General features: G+C 36.6%; 1 protein-coding gene across 2 annotated transcripts in view; it reads left to right on the top strand.

Annotated features, from left to right (window-relative positions):
* The first annotated feature begins 1,088 nt into the window (after positions 1-1,088).
* Positions 1,089-20,615, top strand: part of pde4dip (phosphodiesterase 4D interacting protein) — a 92,189-nt gene continuing 72,662 nt past the window's right edge. The window contains exons 1-3 of one of the 2 annotated variants that reach the window (XM_069194063.1): positions 1,089-1,279; positions 6,991-7,043; positions 8,176-8,243. In XM_069194063.1, the coding sequence (XP_069050164.1) occupies positions 1,233-1,279; positions 6,991-7,043; positions 8,176-8,243 (168 nt within the window). In that variant the 5' untranslated portion in view covers positions 1,089-1,232. Of the gene's footprint in view, positions 1,280-4,181; positions 4,295-6,990; positions 7,044-8,175; positions 8,244-20,615 lie in introns of those variants that run through there. The other variant, XM_069194062.1, reaches the window with a different exon arrangement.

Raw genomic sequence — 20,615 nt, 5'->3', positions numbered from 1 at the left:
AGAATGCATCAATTCATGGATACTGCTCTTCTAAGGATGATATGTAGCCTCACTAAACAAAACATCCATTGAAAAATGGAGTAATCACCGAGTAATCATGTATTAAGTCAATTTAATAGGGAGAAAGCCAAAGGTGGATCTAATCCTAATGTGAATTATTGTGCATCAGGAGTTTGGAATTAATTCCCTTTTTTTCTTGTTAGCTTCTGCTAAGGCAGATGTTTAAAATGGTGTGCCTTTAGGTTGTGTGTTATTTAACTTATTGTTGCTGCTGCTAATCTATGTTTATGTTGTTTTTTTGTTTTTGTTTTTTTTTTTTTTGGGGGGGAGGGTTCCTTAATGTTTTTGTAGTGGAGCATACAGTACATGTAAATAAGCATTTGTTGCACTTGTACACACGACAATAAACTGAACTGAACAGGTATGCGCTCTATTCACCTGTCATCAAGTCACGATGATAATAATGATGATGATGATGATGATGATTAATTCAATATGAATTAAACATCGAGCTTGCTCGAAAGAGATAAATATCTATGAATTTCTAATATATATATTTCCAGTGGTGTACCCCCAAAACTAACGACGATGAACACTACTGCCTGTTAAATAACAAATGCGTGTTTTCCATTGAACATGCTGAACCATTATTTTCAATCCCGGGTGCTGGGATAAATGTAGGTCAATGTTTTAACAGGTGTTGGTGTGCACGTTTAAAGCTGTGTAACTATAAATAAAATATAACAAAACATGTTACAACAATATGTTTTATTTCAAAAGTAATTAAACTAACTTAACAATGCCCCCCATGCTTCTCTTTACGGTTTAACAGAAATGCAAATATCTTACACCTATTTGAAAGACAGGCTGTGGTCTGTAGCCGGCTGTTCATGCATAACAGTACCTTCTGTCGTTCGCAATTGCTGTGTCCAAGGTCTCGGCTGAATTGCTTTGATTTAAAGGTGCAATAGCAGACCTTAACAGCCAGGGACCGAAGACGCGTGTGAAATCAGGCTGCATGCGTAATTAAGATGGGGGTTGTGGGGGTTGTGTGACAATGAAATAAATGCTGCATCCATAGTTCACTTCCGAGCAGCATCTTTCGGCCTGAAAATACAGCTGGAAGCAGAACAATGCATCCCTTCTGCTTCACCGGACCTTGCGCACGGATTAATAGCCGCATGATGTGAAGAGTTGGGGTATCCTAAAAGGCTACCCCATATTTCATTGGCATGGATCGGATTGCTAATCATGAGCAGTCTTGGAAAGGATTGGGAAGGTAAGAGTCCTCGCATGCAATAAAATACAACCATATTGTAATGAAAGGTAAGCTTGGCATATGCTTTTATTACTGCATGTCACAAAGCACCGTTATTTGTCAAGAATCAGAAACGGGCATAAACATTGTTTCTCAGTGTTTGTCTTCCTTTTGTAAATCAACGATATTATAATATTCTATTGTGTGTACAGCATACCTACAGTACGGAAAATGCGTTTGTCTTGTTGTCTTCTGGGCCCTAATGCCAGCTTTGTATAAGGTAGCTGAAGCTAGTAGGTGCATATTGTCAAAAAATGATTATTTCTAAGCTTCTACACATTGTATTATTATTGTCTTGTTTGTTTGTTCAATATAGTTTATGAACACGTATGTTAGATACAGTGGCTGGTGGCATGTATTCGCTCCTGCACGATTTAAGATTCTTTTCAGAGCAGGAAAGTGCAGATTCGGCATTACAAAATGTACTGTAGACTCTCGTTTCGAGTATTACTGGTTCCAATACGGACCGAGCTGGTCGCTGAGCAGAAACAATTCCTTGCAAAGCACGCGCCGTGGAAAGCGTGGAGCGCCAGTGGGCAACAAGTCACGTGGCTCCGGCCCTCAGGTGAAGGAAAGCAGTGATGGACAGACTCAAAAATCTTTTTGCGACATCGTTGTACGAATACACTGAGAGTAAATTAATTCGATTGTAATCATATATACCAAAAACACATCTAGATTTAATATTGTATTTATATTATATTTTGTATTCATTTGCTGTCGGCATATAATACCGTACATTTTCACAGTTCATTCAGCAATTCAGCATTCAAGCAATTTAATCAAGACTAGTCAAGGGGAAGACCTATATATATACACACGAATTGGATCTCAAGATTCATTCTGAGGGATATTTCTTGATTTGAATTAGACAATTCCCCCATTTTGGATTAATGTCATATCGTTTATCAGTTCTGATCTCTTGCAATTCAGTAATCTCTGATGGACACAACAAATACACATTTTGGTGAGTTAATGTTAGTCACAGAGAGAATGGTGAAACTGTAAAATGAGTTCATTAGTAAGCAACTTTCAAACTTAAAGTAAAGGAAGTCATCCTGTTTTTAATCAGTTGGTCCCAGCTGAAGGCTGGACTGCATGTGCTTAGCAAAATGCAGATGGTATTAGTATTGAGGAAAGAGTATTATCCTTTCTGCCCTAGTTGACCAGTTTTAGAAATAAACAATGCAAGTTTAACAAAGTACAGCACAGTATAAATGAGTTTTGAAGGATGGCCTGCTCTGCTGTTTGGGTGCCTTCTATGATCAAGGAGAGTGAAGAGTGTTCAGTGGTAGGCCACTAAAACAGCTGGGTATAAACAGCTGTTCAAACAGTAGGAGAGAGGCAAGCCTCCAGCCTGCAGTCAAGGTAATTACAGGGTCACTATAATACTAGGGTTAAACTCGCACCATGCTTTTTTAAAGCCCATCTAGACAAAATCTCCATGAATCATCTGTAGACTAGAAAAAATGTTCTTTGACACATTAATGGGCAAAAAACTCCTGTGCTGCTCATTGTAATACTAAGAAGGTTCTCTGAGAACGTATGGATTTCTCTTAGTAGCAGTGTAGCATGTGTTAACTTCAGAGGGGGAATCTAGGATGACCAAATAAAAATATCTATATGGCAAGCTGCACATACACTGTATATAATCTTCAAGGACATGCCCAGATATTTTTAAAGTGAAATGTCAAGGCTCAGAGCTACAGCTTTCCTTGTTAAATGTAAGCGATCTTCACCAAAAGAGAGTTGTGCAAGTGTTGTACAAAGGCAATAAGAAGTTAAATGTTGTGAGGCTGTAGTTCAATGACTTATAAAAAAAACTCTTTCAGTTCCCTATTATAAAACGAAATAAAACATCGCTGAAAGAATGTTGCAGCAGTGAGATACTTAATATTAACTTGCAGGGAATCTACACCATTTATAGCTATCACTCATGGGTAGTCAGGATGTGCTAGGGCAGTTGTAATTCCCCTTCCTGTTTGCTTACTTTCCATTGCTTTATCTTCAGTGTTTGTGAGGAATTTTTCAGAGCCACTCCCAGGTCCTTAAAAAGAGCATCGAACAGGCAAATGGTATCCAACAGGAATTTCTGAGTCATAGGCTTAGTAATGTTTAATACTGGCCTCTGTAGAAGATGACAGTATAAAAGTGATACATTGCGTAATTATGTGTTGTGTCTGTTTTTAAAACAAACCCCAAACTGCTAGATAAACACAGAGTTTTGAAAATTCCCTTTTCTCAATGTATACTGTACGTTCTTAGGTATACTTTTTTGATGTGGAATAATGTTGCCAATAAATGTTAAATTATAAATCCTAATTAAATCCTCATTTGATAATGGCATTGCTGGAAGGCTGCTCTGGTCCTTTGCTGTTCAATGTTGATTCTTATACTCAAGGCAGCGAGATTTGTTTCTGAATGCTACCATTTGCTTAAAACGTACTATTACCCGAGCCAGGGGCAGGTCTGAACCTGTGAGTATGTGTTGTGCTCTACAGGATGTGCTCCACCTTGTTGAAAGCTGGTGGTTCATTTTTTTTTTTACTCTAAAATTTAAGTAAAGTAAAATGTTTGCATTTCATGCCCTGACAAGAAGGCTCTGCTCAAACACAGGCTCATTTCATTGGGCTACTTAGCAGCCCTCAGGAACACAGCTGCCATTCATCTACCTACAGACCTTCTCTTTAAAACTGGTCAGCCCATGGCTTGATACTCAGGGCTTACTGTACCTTGACTCCAGCCTGCCACGTCAAAATACTTTTGTTTTTCATTCCTTGATTTTATGAAATACCACCCACTAATTTGGGTATCACCAAAACAGCTTTAAAGAAGGAGGCAGGGAAGAACGTTACTGGTAATGTTCAATTAAGCGCATATGAACGACTGTCATTATCCTTGGTGGAAATTCGCTTTTGTTCCTTGTGCTTATGATTTCATCACTGGAGACCAGTGTTCTGAAGTATACTTTGGAAGGTGAGTGTTCCACAACTGTTAGTACGAAAAATGGAAAATAATCTGTAGAGTAAGTGATAAACAGGGCACACTGAGCTGTGCTCTTAGACTTGCTTCCTGTAATTCTTTAGAGAAAGGTTTCTGAGCAATACTTTAAGCATCTTAACATATATCTGTGTGTACAGATACATAATCTGTTCTTAAAGCATTATATATGTCTACATATGTGTTATTGGATGCTTTTATATGGTTGTTTTAAAAAAAGTTTTAGATCCCTTTTAGTTGTTTAGTGAAGAGCATATTTGTTTTTAAATTAAGGCAAGGAAAGGACAGTCAGTTTTCAAAACAGATGTGTTAAAAAAAGCCTTGCACACGGTTTCATGTCACTTTTATTTGTTGATACTTATATATAAAGTCAGGGAAGCTTATAAAGTTGTGAAAATGTTCCATCTGAGGGCCTTTTTTGTAAAAGACCTTAAGGCATATTCAGAAACTATAAGAAATATGCTGTAGTTTTTACTGTGATTACAATGAAAGGTATATGTAAGTTAATTTCTTAAATGTTTTGAGTGTTTCATAGGACATTTAATAATGTTCCTGTGCAGATGTTGATAGTTCTCATTACTGAGATACATCCACATGCTGAGTGGGTTATTAATTTTTAATTATGAACAGCAGGGTGGACAATTAAGTTGACATTGGGGTCTGAGCCTTTATGGGCCAAATTACATTTTCTCTCCAGCTTCCCGATCAATTGGAATTCAGACAACTGTGTCATGTGGTAAAAAGGCAGTTAATTACACATTTGAACTATTATTTCTTGATTATTGCATGCAAAATAAACCAAGACTGAGCTAACAGGGGGTTTGTATTCAGTGAATATAAACTGGTAAGGTGATATACTTAAAGCCTAGAAATGTCTGCCTTTGGGGAGAATTGTTTTCCTTTTCTTGGTCTTTGTCTGTCCTAGCAGGTGCAGAAGTGTTTGAAACAATTTGCTGGCACATAGCATACAGCATTCAAGCAGTGTGACTTAGCAGCTGATGCTTTTATGGTGGTTTGGGGGGCCTTTTAAAAAGTGCACCCCCTACGGTGTCTCAGAAAGCAAGATAACAAAGAGCATCTTCTCAGTTTGTGGCTTCAAAGCCAATTGGGATCGCTCGTGGTTCCGAGGGTGTGCATCAGTCACAGAAGTGCACAAGTCAAGGGAGAGCTGTGGATATGTGCTGAGCTTCTAATGGACCTAATCTAATTTAACTGTGACCTCTGGTTAGGCTACTGCCTGACACCCAGCTGCAGCATCTCAGGTTACTAACTGCTAGTCTGGCAGCCCATGATGGTAGGTCAAGGAGAAGAATCTTGTCTCGGGAGTTTTTTCCAAAGACAACGACTCTTCTCCTGAGACAGGATTCTTCCAGGACTTCTTTTTGGCTGTTGTTGCATAAATCCTCTTGAGTGTGATATTGCAGACAAAGCTAACGTTGAAAGCTGTGTATTCAACTCTTTATTATTTTACATATATTGCTCTTAATGTCTCTCTGTTTAGGGGTTTTACAACAAGCACCCAGGGTGCTTTTGAATCTTAGGTCCGAGGTATTAAGTTAGAACTTGGAGTGGATATTCTAAGGAGTTAGAAGTTACTTTATAGTATGAGATAATGGACACTACCTTATCAGACTATGTTATTTCATGATTTTACATTATTATACTTTTAGTGTGAGTGTAAGTTACTCACCTTCTACATGAAGATATGAGGTATTGATATGTTTTGAGTTATGACCACAAATAACATTTTTGTAGCTAATTTGGCTGTGAGTTCAATGTGACCTACTGTTTATGTAAACCTGTTGAACAGACATGATAGTTACCACAAAAGTTTCAAAGATGCAGCTTTCCTTTAACTTGTATTTTAATCGTCAACAATATGTTCATCTTGCATAATAGAAAAATTGTTTCATGTTGTTCAGCTCAGGGTATAAAATAACTTTGAAAAGTTATTTTACTTGACACATAACATGCCTACCAAACATTTTTAAAGATTGTCTTACAGATTGAAAACTGCATGCATTACAGATGTATCTAAAATAGCATACTCGGAAACAATTAAGTTTTTATTTCATTCTGGCATATATAATTTATATCACATATATATGTTATATTTGTTATGTTGCCCATAGCCAACTAAAATAATAGTAGGGTAGTCCTAAACTGAAAAAAGTGTCATGGAATAATTTCGAAATGTATCACTCTTATCAGTGAAAATTATATATTGTTGGTGCTTGCATAACCTATAACCCTAAAACACTTATTTAGCTTCACTAACTGAAGTCTTCTAGGTTGTTTCTGTCATCCATATGAAAATATCAACCTGTATGGCAGGATTCACATTTGCATTGGTTTTGTCACCTTTTAACCGATTAGCATGAGACTAATGTCTATTTTTTAAACGATGGTACATTGAAGGTATGAGCATGACCACTGGAAGATAAAAATCATCCCCAGTAGTATGCTGTAACTGTGTGACTTAGTCAGAATCATGTAAGTGATAGGGCCTGAAATGAAGTACTTGTGAATCAACAAATCAGGTGACAGATAGTTTTGGTTTTTCCATGATACCACATGCCCTGTGTCATCCTTCAGTAGGAGGCAAATTTTAGATTATAAAGTCTTGTGTATAACTTGAATTGCTCCGGCTTATCTGGATATCTGTATTGCAGGGATTACCTGGAAAACAGAGAGTTCTTGACACGGAACATGAGCCACATGACAGGTGAGAACTGTACTTTCTCTTTGTGTGTCCAGAAAAAAACAGTTGCTGCCTACAGGACTGATATGGAGTCTATTTCCATATGTTTTCTCTGTTCTGGAATTCCATGTCATTCTCTCAGACCTGGGTATTTAATTTCTTATGTTTAATTGTCAAGGACAGTTGAGAGTTTGAAAGAGGAAACTGTTTGGAAATGATTTGTTTTTTGCTGTACTTCTGTGTCTCATACTGTATATGTTGAAGAAATTATATCATTTAATGGGACACTGGCAAAAAACAAAATAACAGCACGCAACTAGTCCAATTTATTTCAGTTATTAAGGGACTCCTGTTATTCAGCTGTAATTTTGCATGAAGTGAGCATATTGTAATGAATATGGGGTTAGCATAAAATAAACTTTGGCTCCTTGAGTTCCAGTTTTGTCTGGCTATGTGTTTGATAATTCTAACTACAGAGTACATACCAATGTTGAGCAATTTGAAAACCCTCCCAGGTGCCAATCAAACTGCAAACCTTCCACCAGTACACATTTAACTGTTTTTAATAATGTTTAATGATGCCGTGTAGTGAATTTTAGGAACTGTAAGATGTTTAATTGTTGCCAGTATAACTGTGATTATGCCCTATGGGACTGTTCAGTAAGGCCACATCATTGTATCTCTGTGAGTTTTTCCTGGAATGTATTTATTTTTTTGTTCTTTCACAATCATTTGCCATATGGCAAAAAGCAGTACCAGCTTGTCAAATTTTATTTCATGAGAAAGAAAAATAATTTGATCCACACTGAGAGGTAACACAGCTAAGCTTGAAGCATCATGCATACAGCCATTGATCAGGTTTTGCTGATGCAGTTTAAAAAGCATGTGTTTAAACTCCAGCTATTTGAAGTCGAACACTTCAAATGACTTTGGACTTTCCCGCTGTGTTATTAGAAATACCATCAAGTGTGAAGGTCAAGGTTTCAACAACACTGTACGTTTTAATTTTCATCATTTAAACATACTTTCTTGCTCTCTTTAGGCTTTCTTTCCTGACAAGACATCCATGCATATTCTCATCCATTTCTGCCTCTTCTTGACTTACTTAGAATTTTATTGACCTTGACCTTTGACCGTTCAATTTTTGATTTGACAGATTTTCTGAGTGATGAGACAGAGAAAGGCCCTCCTCTACAAACACACACCCTGAGAGAGTTTGAGAAGGTAAGAGATAATCAAGAAATTTCCAGGTTGAGTTGCTTTTTGGGGTAACATTTTACTGGAAGGAGGCTATGAACCACGGCTGTAACTCCTTCATAAACATTACACAACACAAAATGCATGATCCTTTTGCAACCACCTGTGCAAGTTACATTACAGGCACACAGTAATGTTCAGTTATGTGTAGTGGTTCATAGCAAGACGTACAGTAGTTTTAGCTCAGAGCAGGACTCCAGTTAAAGACAAGCCAGGTGAAAATGATGGGTCTTGAAACCTAACAAGGACTTTCTGTAGATGAAGCTCAGTGACAGTAGTCCTGGCATGTGTGTGAGATTTATTTTGTTTTATGGTTTTATGCATGGTGTTTTATCGGGTTGTGTTGTGTCTATGAGGGGGTTATGGCCATGGTTAGCCTCATTGAAATACTGTACAAATGATTAAAAATGAAGTAAAAATTAGTATACAAAAGGGGGTAATTTAAAAATTTGTTGCTTGAACTTTCTTGTGCTGTTTGTTGACAGGTTCGTTTGGGACTTTAGTATTTCGCTCTTATCACTGTATCAACTGATGTCATCTGCTTGTCTGCTTTGACAAGTGCAAGATGAAACATTTGTAGATGCCAATTGCACAATGTTTCCTTACACTTTAAAACTTGGCCAATTTTATTCCCTCAAGAAGGTTTTTAATGCCTGTTGTTAAAGGTAACAGAACTGCATTTAGCAAAAGCCCTATTGTTTCTGAGCAGTGTTGCTGCTGTTTTGCCAAGCTTGGAAACATCAGTTTGTCTTATGCTGTTAACTATGAAGGTTATATCTTGTCGATACATTTCTTTTTTCTGCTTTATCAAAGCTTTCCCTCAATATATTCTGGGACATGTGCCAGATTATTTATGATATTACTTTAATGTCACTCAACTCAATTACCCTTCATATCCCTTAAAAAAATCTCTTGAGAAAGTCAGCGAGTTGGCCTCTCTTTTGGCAAGATTGTTGATAAATGGAGTACAGCCCAGGATTCTGGGAAGGGATCATGGGCAATGCAATATGTCTTAATTTAATAGGGGCACCAAACTGCAGAATCCAATCATGTGAGATGTAATGAATCATGGTAAATTGTAATTTTAAAAACCGGCTCTACCTGATCAAAACATACTTTTGGTGTCTTTGAAGTCTGACTTGTTTTGCAGAGAGAAAGCAAAGAGTAGTTCAGAAGGGAATTGTACTGATTTGCCATGCTGATTGTGAGTAATTGTTGGAATGACATCAATATAAAATAATTCCTCAGTCAGAAAACATTTAATTGATGAGAAGGCCCCTGCCCCACAGAGCTCGTTGTCAGTCTTTATAAGAACTTGCTTTTACAGCACATTTGATGAGAGGTGGCTGCAGACAATCATAATAGCAGACTTACAGTAATGAAGAAAATGGCAGCTCAGAAGACATTGATGCTACTGACGTGAATCCCGTGAGATTGTGTTCACCAGCACTTTGAACTTTGTTTTGGAAGTTTTGTGGTTCACTTTTTTTTTAATGTAGCATGCAAAAAAAAAGTTAGCAAGCAATATGCTTTTCATTGTACCATCAGACCCTGCTATAATAATAATGTGTCAAATTGAACCATAAACTAAAAGCACAGTTTAACCAATTTACAACTTGTTACTTACGCATGACAGGCATAAATAGGAGAACAAGGGAGCAAAGGGAATTTGTTTGGTTTTAACGTTTCTTTTGGTTCAAATGAAGGTGTTGTTTCTTCTGTTCGGATGTTTTATATTGTTTTTGTGTGTGACAGCTCTTTTTCCATTGAAGACGGTTTTAAAAACTACATCAGGAGCTTCGTTTGGCAGGCATCAAAATGTCGTTTCTTGGCCTAAACCCTTTGACTTAGCTCTTTACGTTTGGTTGTTAAATTGTGTATCAGACCACCAGTGATTTCAAAATAAAAATAAGGGTTTGTCAATACAACAAATGGAAGATGAAAGAAAAAGTCAATACCCTTTACAATCTATGGTAAACTGTGACTATTGAGACTAAGCTTTTGATCTAAAGACTTCAAAACCAGTATTTGAGTTTAAGCTGTAACAGGCACAAAGGATAACATCAGTCACACATCTTTGTGAAACTATATGACCCTGTTATCTTAAAGAGTAATCACTTCATATCGTTCATATGACTGTGGCTGTAATCCATATTCCACATTTGTATCAATTTATATGTGATTCGATTTAATTTGGATTTTTTTGCTCATTTAGTTCCAGACATTATCAACTGCCAAAATAACATTTGCAAATGTCAAACAATTTTAAGAACAATGAAATAAGAAAAAAACATGCATAGTGGTCTTCCTTAAACAAGTCCTATTTTAACATTTCCAAAATTGGAGGCATATGGTTCCCATAAATATGAATATAGATTTACTGTGAAAAAAGGAGATTGGCATATAGAGAAGAATTACCTATAATTTGTTATTAACATTTCCCGGGGCGAATTATGAGAGTAAATCACGGATTTGGGTCCAAATGGTATATGGTAGTTTTTAAGGTGAGGTTTCTGTTTCTGTTTTAATGACATTGTTGTGGGTCTCGTTAGATGCCTGTATACAGTATATCTGGAATTGCTGGTATTTTGGCTATACACAGAATTTTCTGTTTTACATCTTAAATAGTTGTTATTGTATAGCGCACACTGCACTATTTATTCAAATAAAAAGTAAATGAATTACTTTTTTGAGCTGACAACAGAGAACAGAAATACTGCTTTGTGGCTAAATAAACATTTCATTTTCTGCTCTGCTTGTGTGCGGTTTATATTTCTAATGAAGCTCTTTGTCTCATTGAGTTGCCTGAAAACAAAAAGTATATCCAATACTTCTAATAAATCAATTTTAAAACGAACAGAAAAATATAAACTTTTTCATTGTCCTGTAATATTCACATGCAAAGCATTCCAAAAACTTAATAACCTAAATTTTGGAGCATCTGGGAAGAATATTGATTGTTCTTGCACTTTCTCAGGAATAACTGAAAAAATGTCTATCACTAGCTGTCGCTATAACTTGTCTGCAGGACACTTGTTTGAATGATATTCTGAAAAAAAAAATCCCCTGAAATTTCTCACATTTATTTGGGAGTACAGGCTTAAAAACCTTTATGAGCTCGTAACGTTTTGGAATGGAAAAACAATTGAGTTGTAAGACTTGTATCAAAAGTAATTGTCAGTTTATAGTTTTGCTGGTAGAAGTTAAAACATGGTTCTTAACATTTTGTATGCTATCCAGAGCAAGGCTAGACAGTCTGCCAGCCCACTCCACCAAAGAGTTTTGGAGTAACCAGCTCCTCAGTTATTTTACTGATAATTACCAGGGCCAGTATACGATATTGAATACTTTTGATCTTCTAGAAGATACTATAAGTGTTCATTGTACAAGCAGTAAAGGGATACAGTTGCACACATAAACTAAACAGACCAAGTCATGAAAATGAACCCCAGCACACAGCAATCACACAGGAAAAGGAGGTTGTTCACTTCAAAGAATTGCAACCTGAACTCTCAGTAGCAATCCCTTATAGCCTCCTCTACCAACCTCAGACCTATGCTGGCTCTACATGTGTATGACATTTCTATGTGACATTGCTTTAATGTATCTTTTGCTCTTCTTCACAAGTCACGGCTCTATGGGCCTCACTGTAAGAGGATGAAAAATTTGTGACTTGTTGTAACCATTGGTTATACGCCCTAACTAAGTTGTGTTTTATCTTTTTCTAACTTGTGAACCTCTCACGCATGTAATTCTTTTTTTTTTTAGTCAGTAAGGTAGGTTTTGGGGAGAAGCAGGGTGTAATGTTCGTTTTTGGCGAGAGTTTGTTTTGCCGGTTCTTTTCAGAAGGACTTCAAAGGCGCAGTCAGGGCTTTTGTGGGTTCCATCAGTATCGTCGGTTTTCCAGTGACTACAAAGGCTGTCAGCTTTGTCAGCATTGCAGAGTTAAAAGAACATGCAAATGAAACACATTACACTAGGTCAGGGTGGTAATCGACTGTATATCTCTTGTCTGTGGATGCTTACTGATTAAAAAGAGCCAGATATGTGTGGTGCTAGGACTCAGCAGGTAAAGCACTCCTGCTCACCATGCCATTAAAATAACAGACCAGACATGGCAGAGTTCAGTTGTGAAAGCAGCTGGTGGGCACATCACATGCTCAACACAGTGGAGATTGTGTCTGTTTAAATGGGTAACTATTAGCATGTGTCCGACACTGGATCTGGGCTGAATTATATTTCATTTTCTTCCGTTTCACTTAAATTCGATTTGATTGGTGGGTTATTATTTCCTGACATGAGACTGATACTTGATACACTTAGTCTAAATTGCTATCATTTCCAATATTGCAGAGGAGGGGGAAGTGTAGCCCTGGCTGGTAAGTAGCACAGCGGCTGGGGTGATTTAAGTGACGGCAAAGACGTGAGCAGAATACCGAGTGCAGCCTTCAGAAGGAGGGGGACATGGTCGGTATAACACTAGTGCCGCCACCTAGAGGATACTGGATGAAGTACACCGCCCTTAAGATTGTTAACAGAAGGGTGTGAGAATATTGAAGGTCCTAGACTGTCTGATTGTTCACAGGCATGGGAAACAAACAGTTTGACAGTTTGTGCCTATGCAACAAGAAGGTTTTGTTCACAGTGGGCTGTGTGTGGAGAGGAGATTGGGAAAACAAATAATTGCGGTAATGTGCTGCTCATATTCCATCCATCCATTTGCAACCAGCAACCACTTGAAATTTAATGAGACTCACAAAATAATAGGGATACCCATATGATCTGTCATTTTCAAAATGTGGATATGTTGCTTCTAGTGATGGGATAATTACTAGCATGCATATTGTTTTCTTGAATGTTATATTAAAAGTTGGAATTTTTGGGAAGTGTTAACTCAATAAAACATACAGTCAAACATATCTGAGTCTTAAGACTTAAGTCTTGGCTTTCTAAATAGAGGAATGAGAGAATGTGGTTAGAAAGCTAATAGAAAGAATTTAGAATAAAAAGGAATAGAAAAACTGAAGTTCACACATTCTACAAGACCGCAGTTTATTACCGCAGTCATTATAACTACTATCAACAGTCTTAAGTAAAGATGACAACAAGTTGCCTAGACCTCTTCTGTAATGGATGGGCTAGATCTTGCAGTGAAACTCCATTGACATGACTCTGCATGACATGACTTTTAGAGAAAATCGAAGACTAAGTGACGGGTTGACCTCCAGAGAATTTAAACAGCAACGTACACAAAAACAACATCCAGCTCTTTTCCTCTCTGCACTTGAACAGCTTTGGGTCTATCTACACATTAAGCTTTGCGATTTGTGTCTTAGCGATTATCTGTTTATCTGTCTTTCTCTCCATCTATTCTTCCTTGCCTCTCTCGCTAACTCTCTGTATATACAGTACTTGAATATTTTGTATGCTTTATTTTCTTCATTTAAGCAGCCCGTTACAGGACTGATTTGCTTTTAATCAATACCAGAATTTGATTCTGTTTCAAATTAGACAGACATGTAATCTGGACATCTGTCTAACAGTCCTGAGAAGACTAGAGCTGCGGAATTTTCTTTTTTTTCTTTGCTCTGCATACCAGCAGGCCAAAAAAAAAACATCTTGGAAAGGCTTGCTGAGGAAGACTTGTTTTCTAAGTTCTTAAAAAAATCTTTAGTGGTAATTGTAGGCTTCTCATAAATTGACGATGGATATGATCTTTTTGCCTGTTCTTGGACTCCTCACTAAGATTCTCAATGTGGGGCATCGCACATGTTATCGAAAAACTGGGGCAGAAGGTTTAACCTCAGTACTGTGGCCAAGCTTTGTACCTCATGAGCCCAAGTTGAACAAATTCCATTTTAGATTAATCTTTGGCCACACATTAATATTTTAAATAATAATAAATATTGTTTATTACATGCATTGAGTTTGCATGTTCTCCCTATGGGAACACAGGTTTTCTTCAAGTGTGCTGGTTTCCATCTACAGTCCAAACAGGTGCTGGTTAGGTTAACTGGTGTCTCTAAATGATTTCCCACATACATGTGTGTGGATGTCCTTCAATAAACTGGTGTCCTATCGAGGGTGTATTCTATCTGGTCTTGTTTGCTGCTTGATTAGACCCTGAGCTCAGCGTGACTCTATATTGGACTAAGGAGGAAATGAAAATGGATGGGTGTTATGTAGAATTTTCTTCTACTGTGTTTAGATGAAACATTAGTAACTTGCTGGTTGGTATACTGACCATTTTTCCCTTTTATCCACAAATTCAACATCTCTAAATAACTAATGAATGAATGTATGTACAGATGAGACAAAATAGTTGAGCAATTATGAAAATATCCATGCTAAAAAAATTAAAACTATTTAGAAAATAGATAAGCGTGCTCATTAAAAGCAAATGAGTTCTTGCATTAGAGGTGAGCTGGAAATCATAATAGGCCCTGAGACATTCTTGGCCAAAGTAACAAAGCCCTTTGCCAGTGTTCATGGAATAATTTATTGTGATTTGTGTTTTACTAGTTCCTATAGGAGAAACGTATTTCAAGAAGACAGACTTAATATCAGCGTGTGTCTGGCATGTCCCCAGTTCTACAAAAATGTAGAAAATAAAATATATTATTTAAAAAAACAATGTTTTTTTACGACATCAGTTTAGTACGACCTCTAAAAATGCTTTTACAGCATATGAGAAATAGCTCCAAAACCCTTGTAAAAGAACAGAAATTAATACAGTTGTAGGATTATTACTTGCTGGTTTAGTATACAACTCTCTGTAAAGAATAAATAGTGGTAACACAATCAGGATCAAATAAGTACCACATTAGTATATATTGTTTCAATTAACTTTAATTGAGGACTAATCTGAAACAGATGGATATTTATTTAATTTGCAATGCAAAGGTGGTATTAATAAATTCCAGTCTGATTTTCCCATAATAACAGTCCCACACCTTTAATTACTTTAAAAATAAGGGAAAGTGAACACAGAAAATTGGATTATGTCTGGCTTATACATTTAATATGGGATTCAGGTTTAATGCAAGTGTCTTGTAATGACTAGTGCTGGAAACAAGTTAACTTGGCATGACAAAGTAACACGCTCAAAGGAGAAATTCTGTGCACCAGAGGTTTACAAAAATCATCCAAAATACTGGTCAGTGTGTTATGTACTTATGGCCAAAATAGACGTATTTCAGTCAAATAAAACCATGCGTGACAGATCATTAAATTAATATTATTGTTTTTAAGCTATCTACATTTTTGTTTCACCACAAAACTATGTGCAGTTCATTTCAAAACATGTCTGACGAAGGTTTGAAGATTCTCCAAACCAATTCATGATGGTAGATACTATGTAGGCATCTTAACGTTTTGACCAATACTGCTTAGCATAATTCTAAAGGAATGCTAAACCTCTAAACTTTATTACATAACTGAAATTAGGTCATCATTATAATTGTAAAGCCTAGTTGAATATATCTTTTTTTCAAGCAGTCAACTTTATCTCATAGGCTTTATTGACACCTAAAACAAAATACAATATGGCAGGTGGCTGAGTAGGTGGATGTGAAGGTCAGCTGTTTTCAAAAATATTGTGCTGACTGTAATCGCATCCCAGACAGAGCTTGACATGTAAGTTGTTCTATTAGTGAAAAAATGAAGCTACAGAGTTAATGAGTTGCATGCAGACGTGTGCACTATACACTAAGCTCTATGTCTTTCAAATATTTAACTCATGGTGTCTATTAAGTGTTTCCAGATAGGAATTTGTAACAGTTTAGTTTATATTTTCAGTATGTTTTAATTAGAATGGTAATTCTTTTAGAATAATGATGGACTGACGAGGAATTGGATTGTAATCTATCAAATGAGCAGAGGCTCTATGTTAATACTTTTTAACAAAGAGCTTTGTCCTTTTGCTTCTGAGGCGTGTTATTGACGTCTTAATGAACATCCAAGTGAAATACTCATTTAATACATCTGCCATGTTTCTTTATGTAGACATGTCCCTGATTGTCCCAGATACATTTCACATCATCAGTAATGTTTTTTTTTGCGGTTGGAGTACTGGAAAAACCTTTTGATATTTATTTTTGCCAACATTTCAATATTCCTTTCTTTCTGTCTTTAACTGTTTTAGCATCGCTTTTGCCTCTAGCAGATCATTGTACTCCTTTTAAAATAATTTTCGAATGTGCCTTATTTTTCCTTGTATTTGTCCTAAGTTTTCTATAGCTGAATGAAATGTGCTCTTGATTTATCAATTAATTTTAGAACGATTTGATTTTTCTTAGTGTTTTGTTTATGGCATCAAACAGCTCATTTTATTATAGACTGCACGATAGAAATCCTAAAACTACCTCTCTGTCAGCATTTACAGCTGCGTTTTATAGATAAAAAACTTAACAGAAAAATCTCAAGACAGCTGTTTTTTTCCTGAACTGACCATGTTGAACAATATTGAAAGTGCTTCTTTTGTTAAAAGTAGGGAGCAAAAATGACAAAAATTGTAGTTCAAGTCTGACTTTACATTTGGAAATAAATCCCTACGGTTAATCTGAAACTCCAGATGTTCAATAATATTTTTTTAGACTGCGTGGCATTTTACACTTCTTCTGTGCCAAATGATCAGTGTGTTTTAAGACATAAGCCATTATAAAAGCATTTTGATATTCAGTGTGATTTAAGAGCAGCGCTACTCTTAAAAATGTGGTTAACTACAGTAACGAAAGACAGATATTTTATGTTACTGTAATCTGGTAAACAGATAATTTACGTATTTTCTCAAAACAAGACAAAACCATAGTCGTTTGGACCGATCTTTTTTACTGCCACCTTCTGGAAAATTGACGAATTGCACTTTTTTGCATGGACGTTTCCACACCTCCCAGAAGGAGGAATAGCTTTTGGTTAGCAAATGTCGACAAAATAAAAAAGAACAAGCAATTAAGCTTCTTACAGTATATCAATAATTAGTTTAATTAATTGGTGCAATGAAAATATTACCTGTGTGCACTGAAGTTGGCCATCTCTGATTCAGCGTGATTTGAGCATCTGAAAATAAGACTTTCTTTTAATCTTTGTGTAATTTATGTGATACACGGTTGTAAGTAACTGGACATGACAAGTGGAAAAGAACATTTGATTGTGATGTACAGGAAATGGTGTCCTTGGTTTGCTGTACAAGACCTTGGTGACGTATCACAGCCCAAAGGCGAGATACTCTTTGAAGACTCGCAAACATCAAATTTGTGGTGCTGCTTCAGTCCAGAAGCCAGCTGGTATTTATTTCGAAGTACGTACTTGGTATTGATTTTTTTTATTAAGGGAACAAAGCGAAAATAGCTTGCTTTGTTCAGACTTTGTTTTTTTGGAACTGTTTTTAATTGTGGAAAAGAGAATGCAGCTAAGGAATAAATCTGTTTTCTAAGATTGTATTACAGTCTGTAAAAAGCAAATGAGTCAGCTGGTGAAGTTTACAACAGTTCACAGCATTTGGGTCTAACTGAACCTGTTGATATGTTTAATTACTTTAAACAATGATAATGAACACTGCAGTTACTTATAGTTACAGAAACATTTATGGTAACAGCTGTTTATTCTGACCCATTTCCCAGAGTCCTCCTTGTCCTTATCTTTCCAAAAGGTGATGAGAGTACATGCAATTATGTCTTTTTATAATAACTGTGAACATATTTTGCGATATCTTTTCAAAAGGGGGTAAATCTGGTTTAAGACATAATGACGCATAGTAGCATTCTCTCCGCAACAGGATATTAGGTTGTGGAACGTTGTAAAAAAAGAGTTACGTTTGACCAGTACTGATAATTAAAGGGAAGTTAGGTTACTGGTGTTTTGTAGCCCAGCTGGTATTTACAACACATAAAAAACAACAATTAAATTACAGCAACTACAGGAAAAGATCATAATCCCCTGGTTCACTATAATCACTGAGGATTAATGAGACCCAGATTGTTTTTTTTGTTAGTTTGTGTACTGAGAGGGCTGTGGCTTTCATTGATACAGGTTGTCACATAAACCGATGTCATCGTTATCCAGCTTTGTCAAAAGCATGGGAAAATGGGGGTGAGATTACTAACTGCACTACGTTCATAAGACAAACCAGTGGTTGAATTGGGAGTGACCTTAATGAACAGTTTCCTAATTCCACATAAAATTAAACATGTTTTTTTGGGCAGGAAATTGGTAAAAAACAGAGTTCCACAAATATGTTTATTAGACATTAATGGGTTAGTTTCCTTTAAAACAAGGTGTGTTATGTTAATTATGTTAGGGTATTTCTCATCAGGACTATTTGTCTTTCAAGACAGGAAGTCTTTCTTTTTATTGGCAGTTCCCTAGATGAAGCCTGATAGGTTTATGATATGCTTTATGTCTATACAGTTCTTTTCTGTGGATGCTGTTGATGGATGTTCTGAGAGACAGGATACTGCAGATTGTTCCAGGCTCTGTATGTGTCTACTCTCTGTTCTGTGCTTTGTGAAAACAGGGCCTACTCTTTGGAAGCATGAAATGGTTAGGTACTGCATCAACCTTGAGGCCCTGATAAAAAATAATTTAAAAAAACTACAGTTTTTGTAAAATCTTATATTTTTCATCTACAAGTTGTTAACTGCACCATATCATATATCGCATACGTTGTGTGTGTAACCATGTTGTTGGCAAAGGTGTTCTCAGAATTACGAATTTGGAAGGAGTTTCCAAAATTGTTTCAAAGAATTTCTATGAGTGACTGTAATGTAAAAACCTGTACCTTTTATGCACCAAACCTTTAATTTAACACAATGGGTATATTAGATGCCAGATCAAAGCAAAAATAGAACTCATATATGCCCTTGGCAGGGATTGAGCCAAAACCCAGGGATGAAAAGCAAACCTACTTAAACCATACTGTTGTCTTATTGGTGTGACACAACCAGCAAGAGTTTTATATGTCATTGGGCAGCCAGGTCTCAGCTCTTCAGTACTTTAGGCCAGAATTTTAATCCAGAGCAGGAATTTTAAATGAATTTTGTTCTGTCCGCAAGACATCGGAGAAGCTCTCGCCACATTTCTCCCACTTGCTGACTCTGGTCAATTTCTTGCCGGTGTGGGAGTGCGATGCGAGTCTAATTTTACAGGGAAAAAAGGCACAAATGCGTGCCTTCCGTGATTGCAGATGTGAGTTCTGCTTTTCCAAGCTGGAGTGATGTAATTCCCCATTGCATTGGGTAATGTGCAGCGCCCTCAACATTATTGAACAACTCTCTTCTTAATAATTCAGCCCCAGCTGGTAACAGTAGGACTTAATGGACAGAGTTGCTGAGATTTGTGCTCTTTTTAGGCTCCATCTGAGAGCTTAGCATGGCTTCTGATGAAGTCATATCCTGTCTGGCTCCTGTACTAAAGTTGCTCAGATCTCTTCAGCATTAATATTTGTGTAGGAGTGTGTTAGGAAACACTATGCTGTGTGATCTGGCTCCAGGGAAGCCTTTCGGACCTAGGCCGATGATTTTCACTCTGGGAGACTATTTGGGCTGGTTTAGCCTTGGGGATTCGAATGTCAGAATGGAGTAAAGCTGCTTTTGTGATCTTCAGCAGTTTTGGCCAAGTCTGGTATTCTGTCATGTGGTACGATCCCGTTTAAATAATTTCACTTTACTGTACACGCACAAATGAACACAGAGGTGCCATTTGAATGAGAAAGTTAGTCACAAGGGAAGGTAATGTTTTTATGGCCGTGAATGTGTTGTTTTGACTGCACATTTTCTCTAATAGTATAATTTAAGGTATATGCTAGATATATGAACTAAAGACCAACTTATACTTTAAATATGTGCAATGTGACATCCTTATATGTTCTTTTTCTAAGATGTTACCTTTTTATCACCTTACTCTGTATATAATCCAGACACAACCGTCTTCGTTTCAAGTGTTGCTTCTCACATGTAGCAACATAAAAATTATCATGCTTTGGCCTAATTAAGTGTCCCAGCTGGATTGAAGTTGGTATTTTTTATGGTTGTCTGTATAGTTTTTAAATACATTTCACAGTCATAATGTTTCAAGGCTATACCTGTATACCTATACCTGTGGTTGTGTGTATCGTGTTTTAGGCGTTTTTTAGGCATTACAAAGTTCATATTGTTTAATAATGTGTGCATTTCCAAAACATTGTAAAGTAGTTTAACACCCTTGGTGTTTGAGTTCATATGCCAGTTTCCAAAATAAATGTGTGTTGATAAATTATTACACTATATATATATGGCATATATAGCAAAAAAAATCAAGGTAAGCTAAGATCAAAATCCTAAGCTCATAGCTAGCCTGGCTTTG

The sequence above is a fragment of the Lepisosteus oculatus genome, chromosome 9 (genome assembly GCF_040954835.1).
Source record: "Lepisosteus oculatus isolate fLepOcu1 chromosome 9, fLepOcu1.hap2, whole genome shotgun sequence".
In the NCBI taxonomy this organism is placed as follows: Eukaryota; Metazoa; Chordata; class Actinopteri; order Semionotiformes; family Lepisosteidae; genus Lepisosteus; species Lepisosteus oculatus.
Note: the sequence above shows the minus strand (reverse complement) of the source record. Positions and strands in the feature narration are given on the sequence as shown.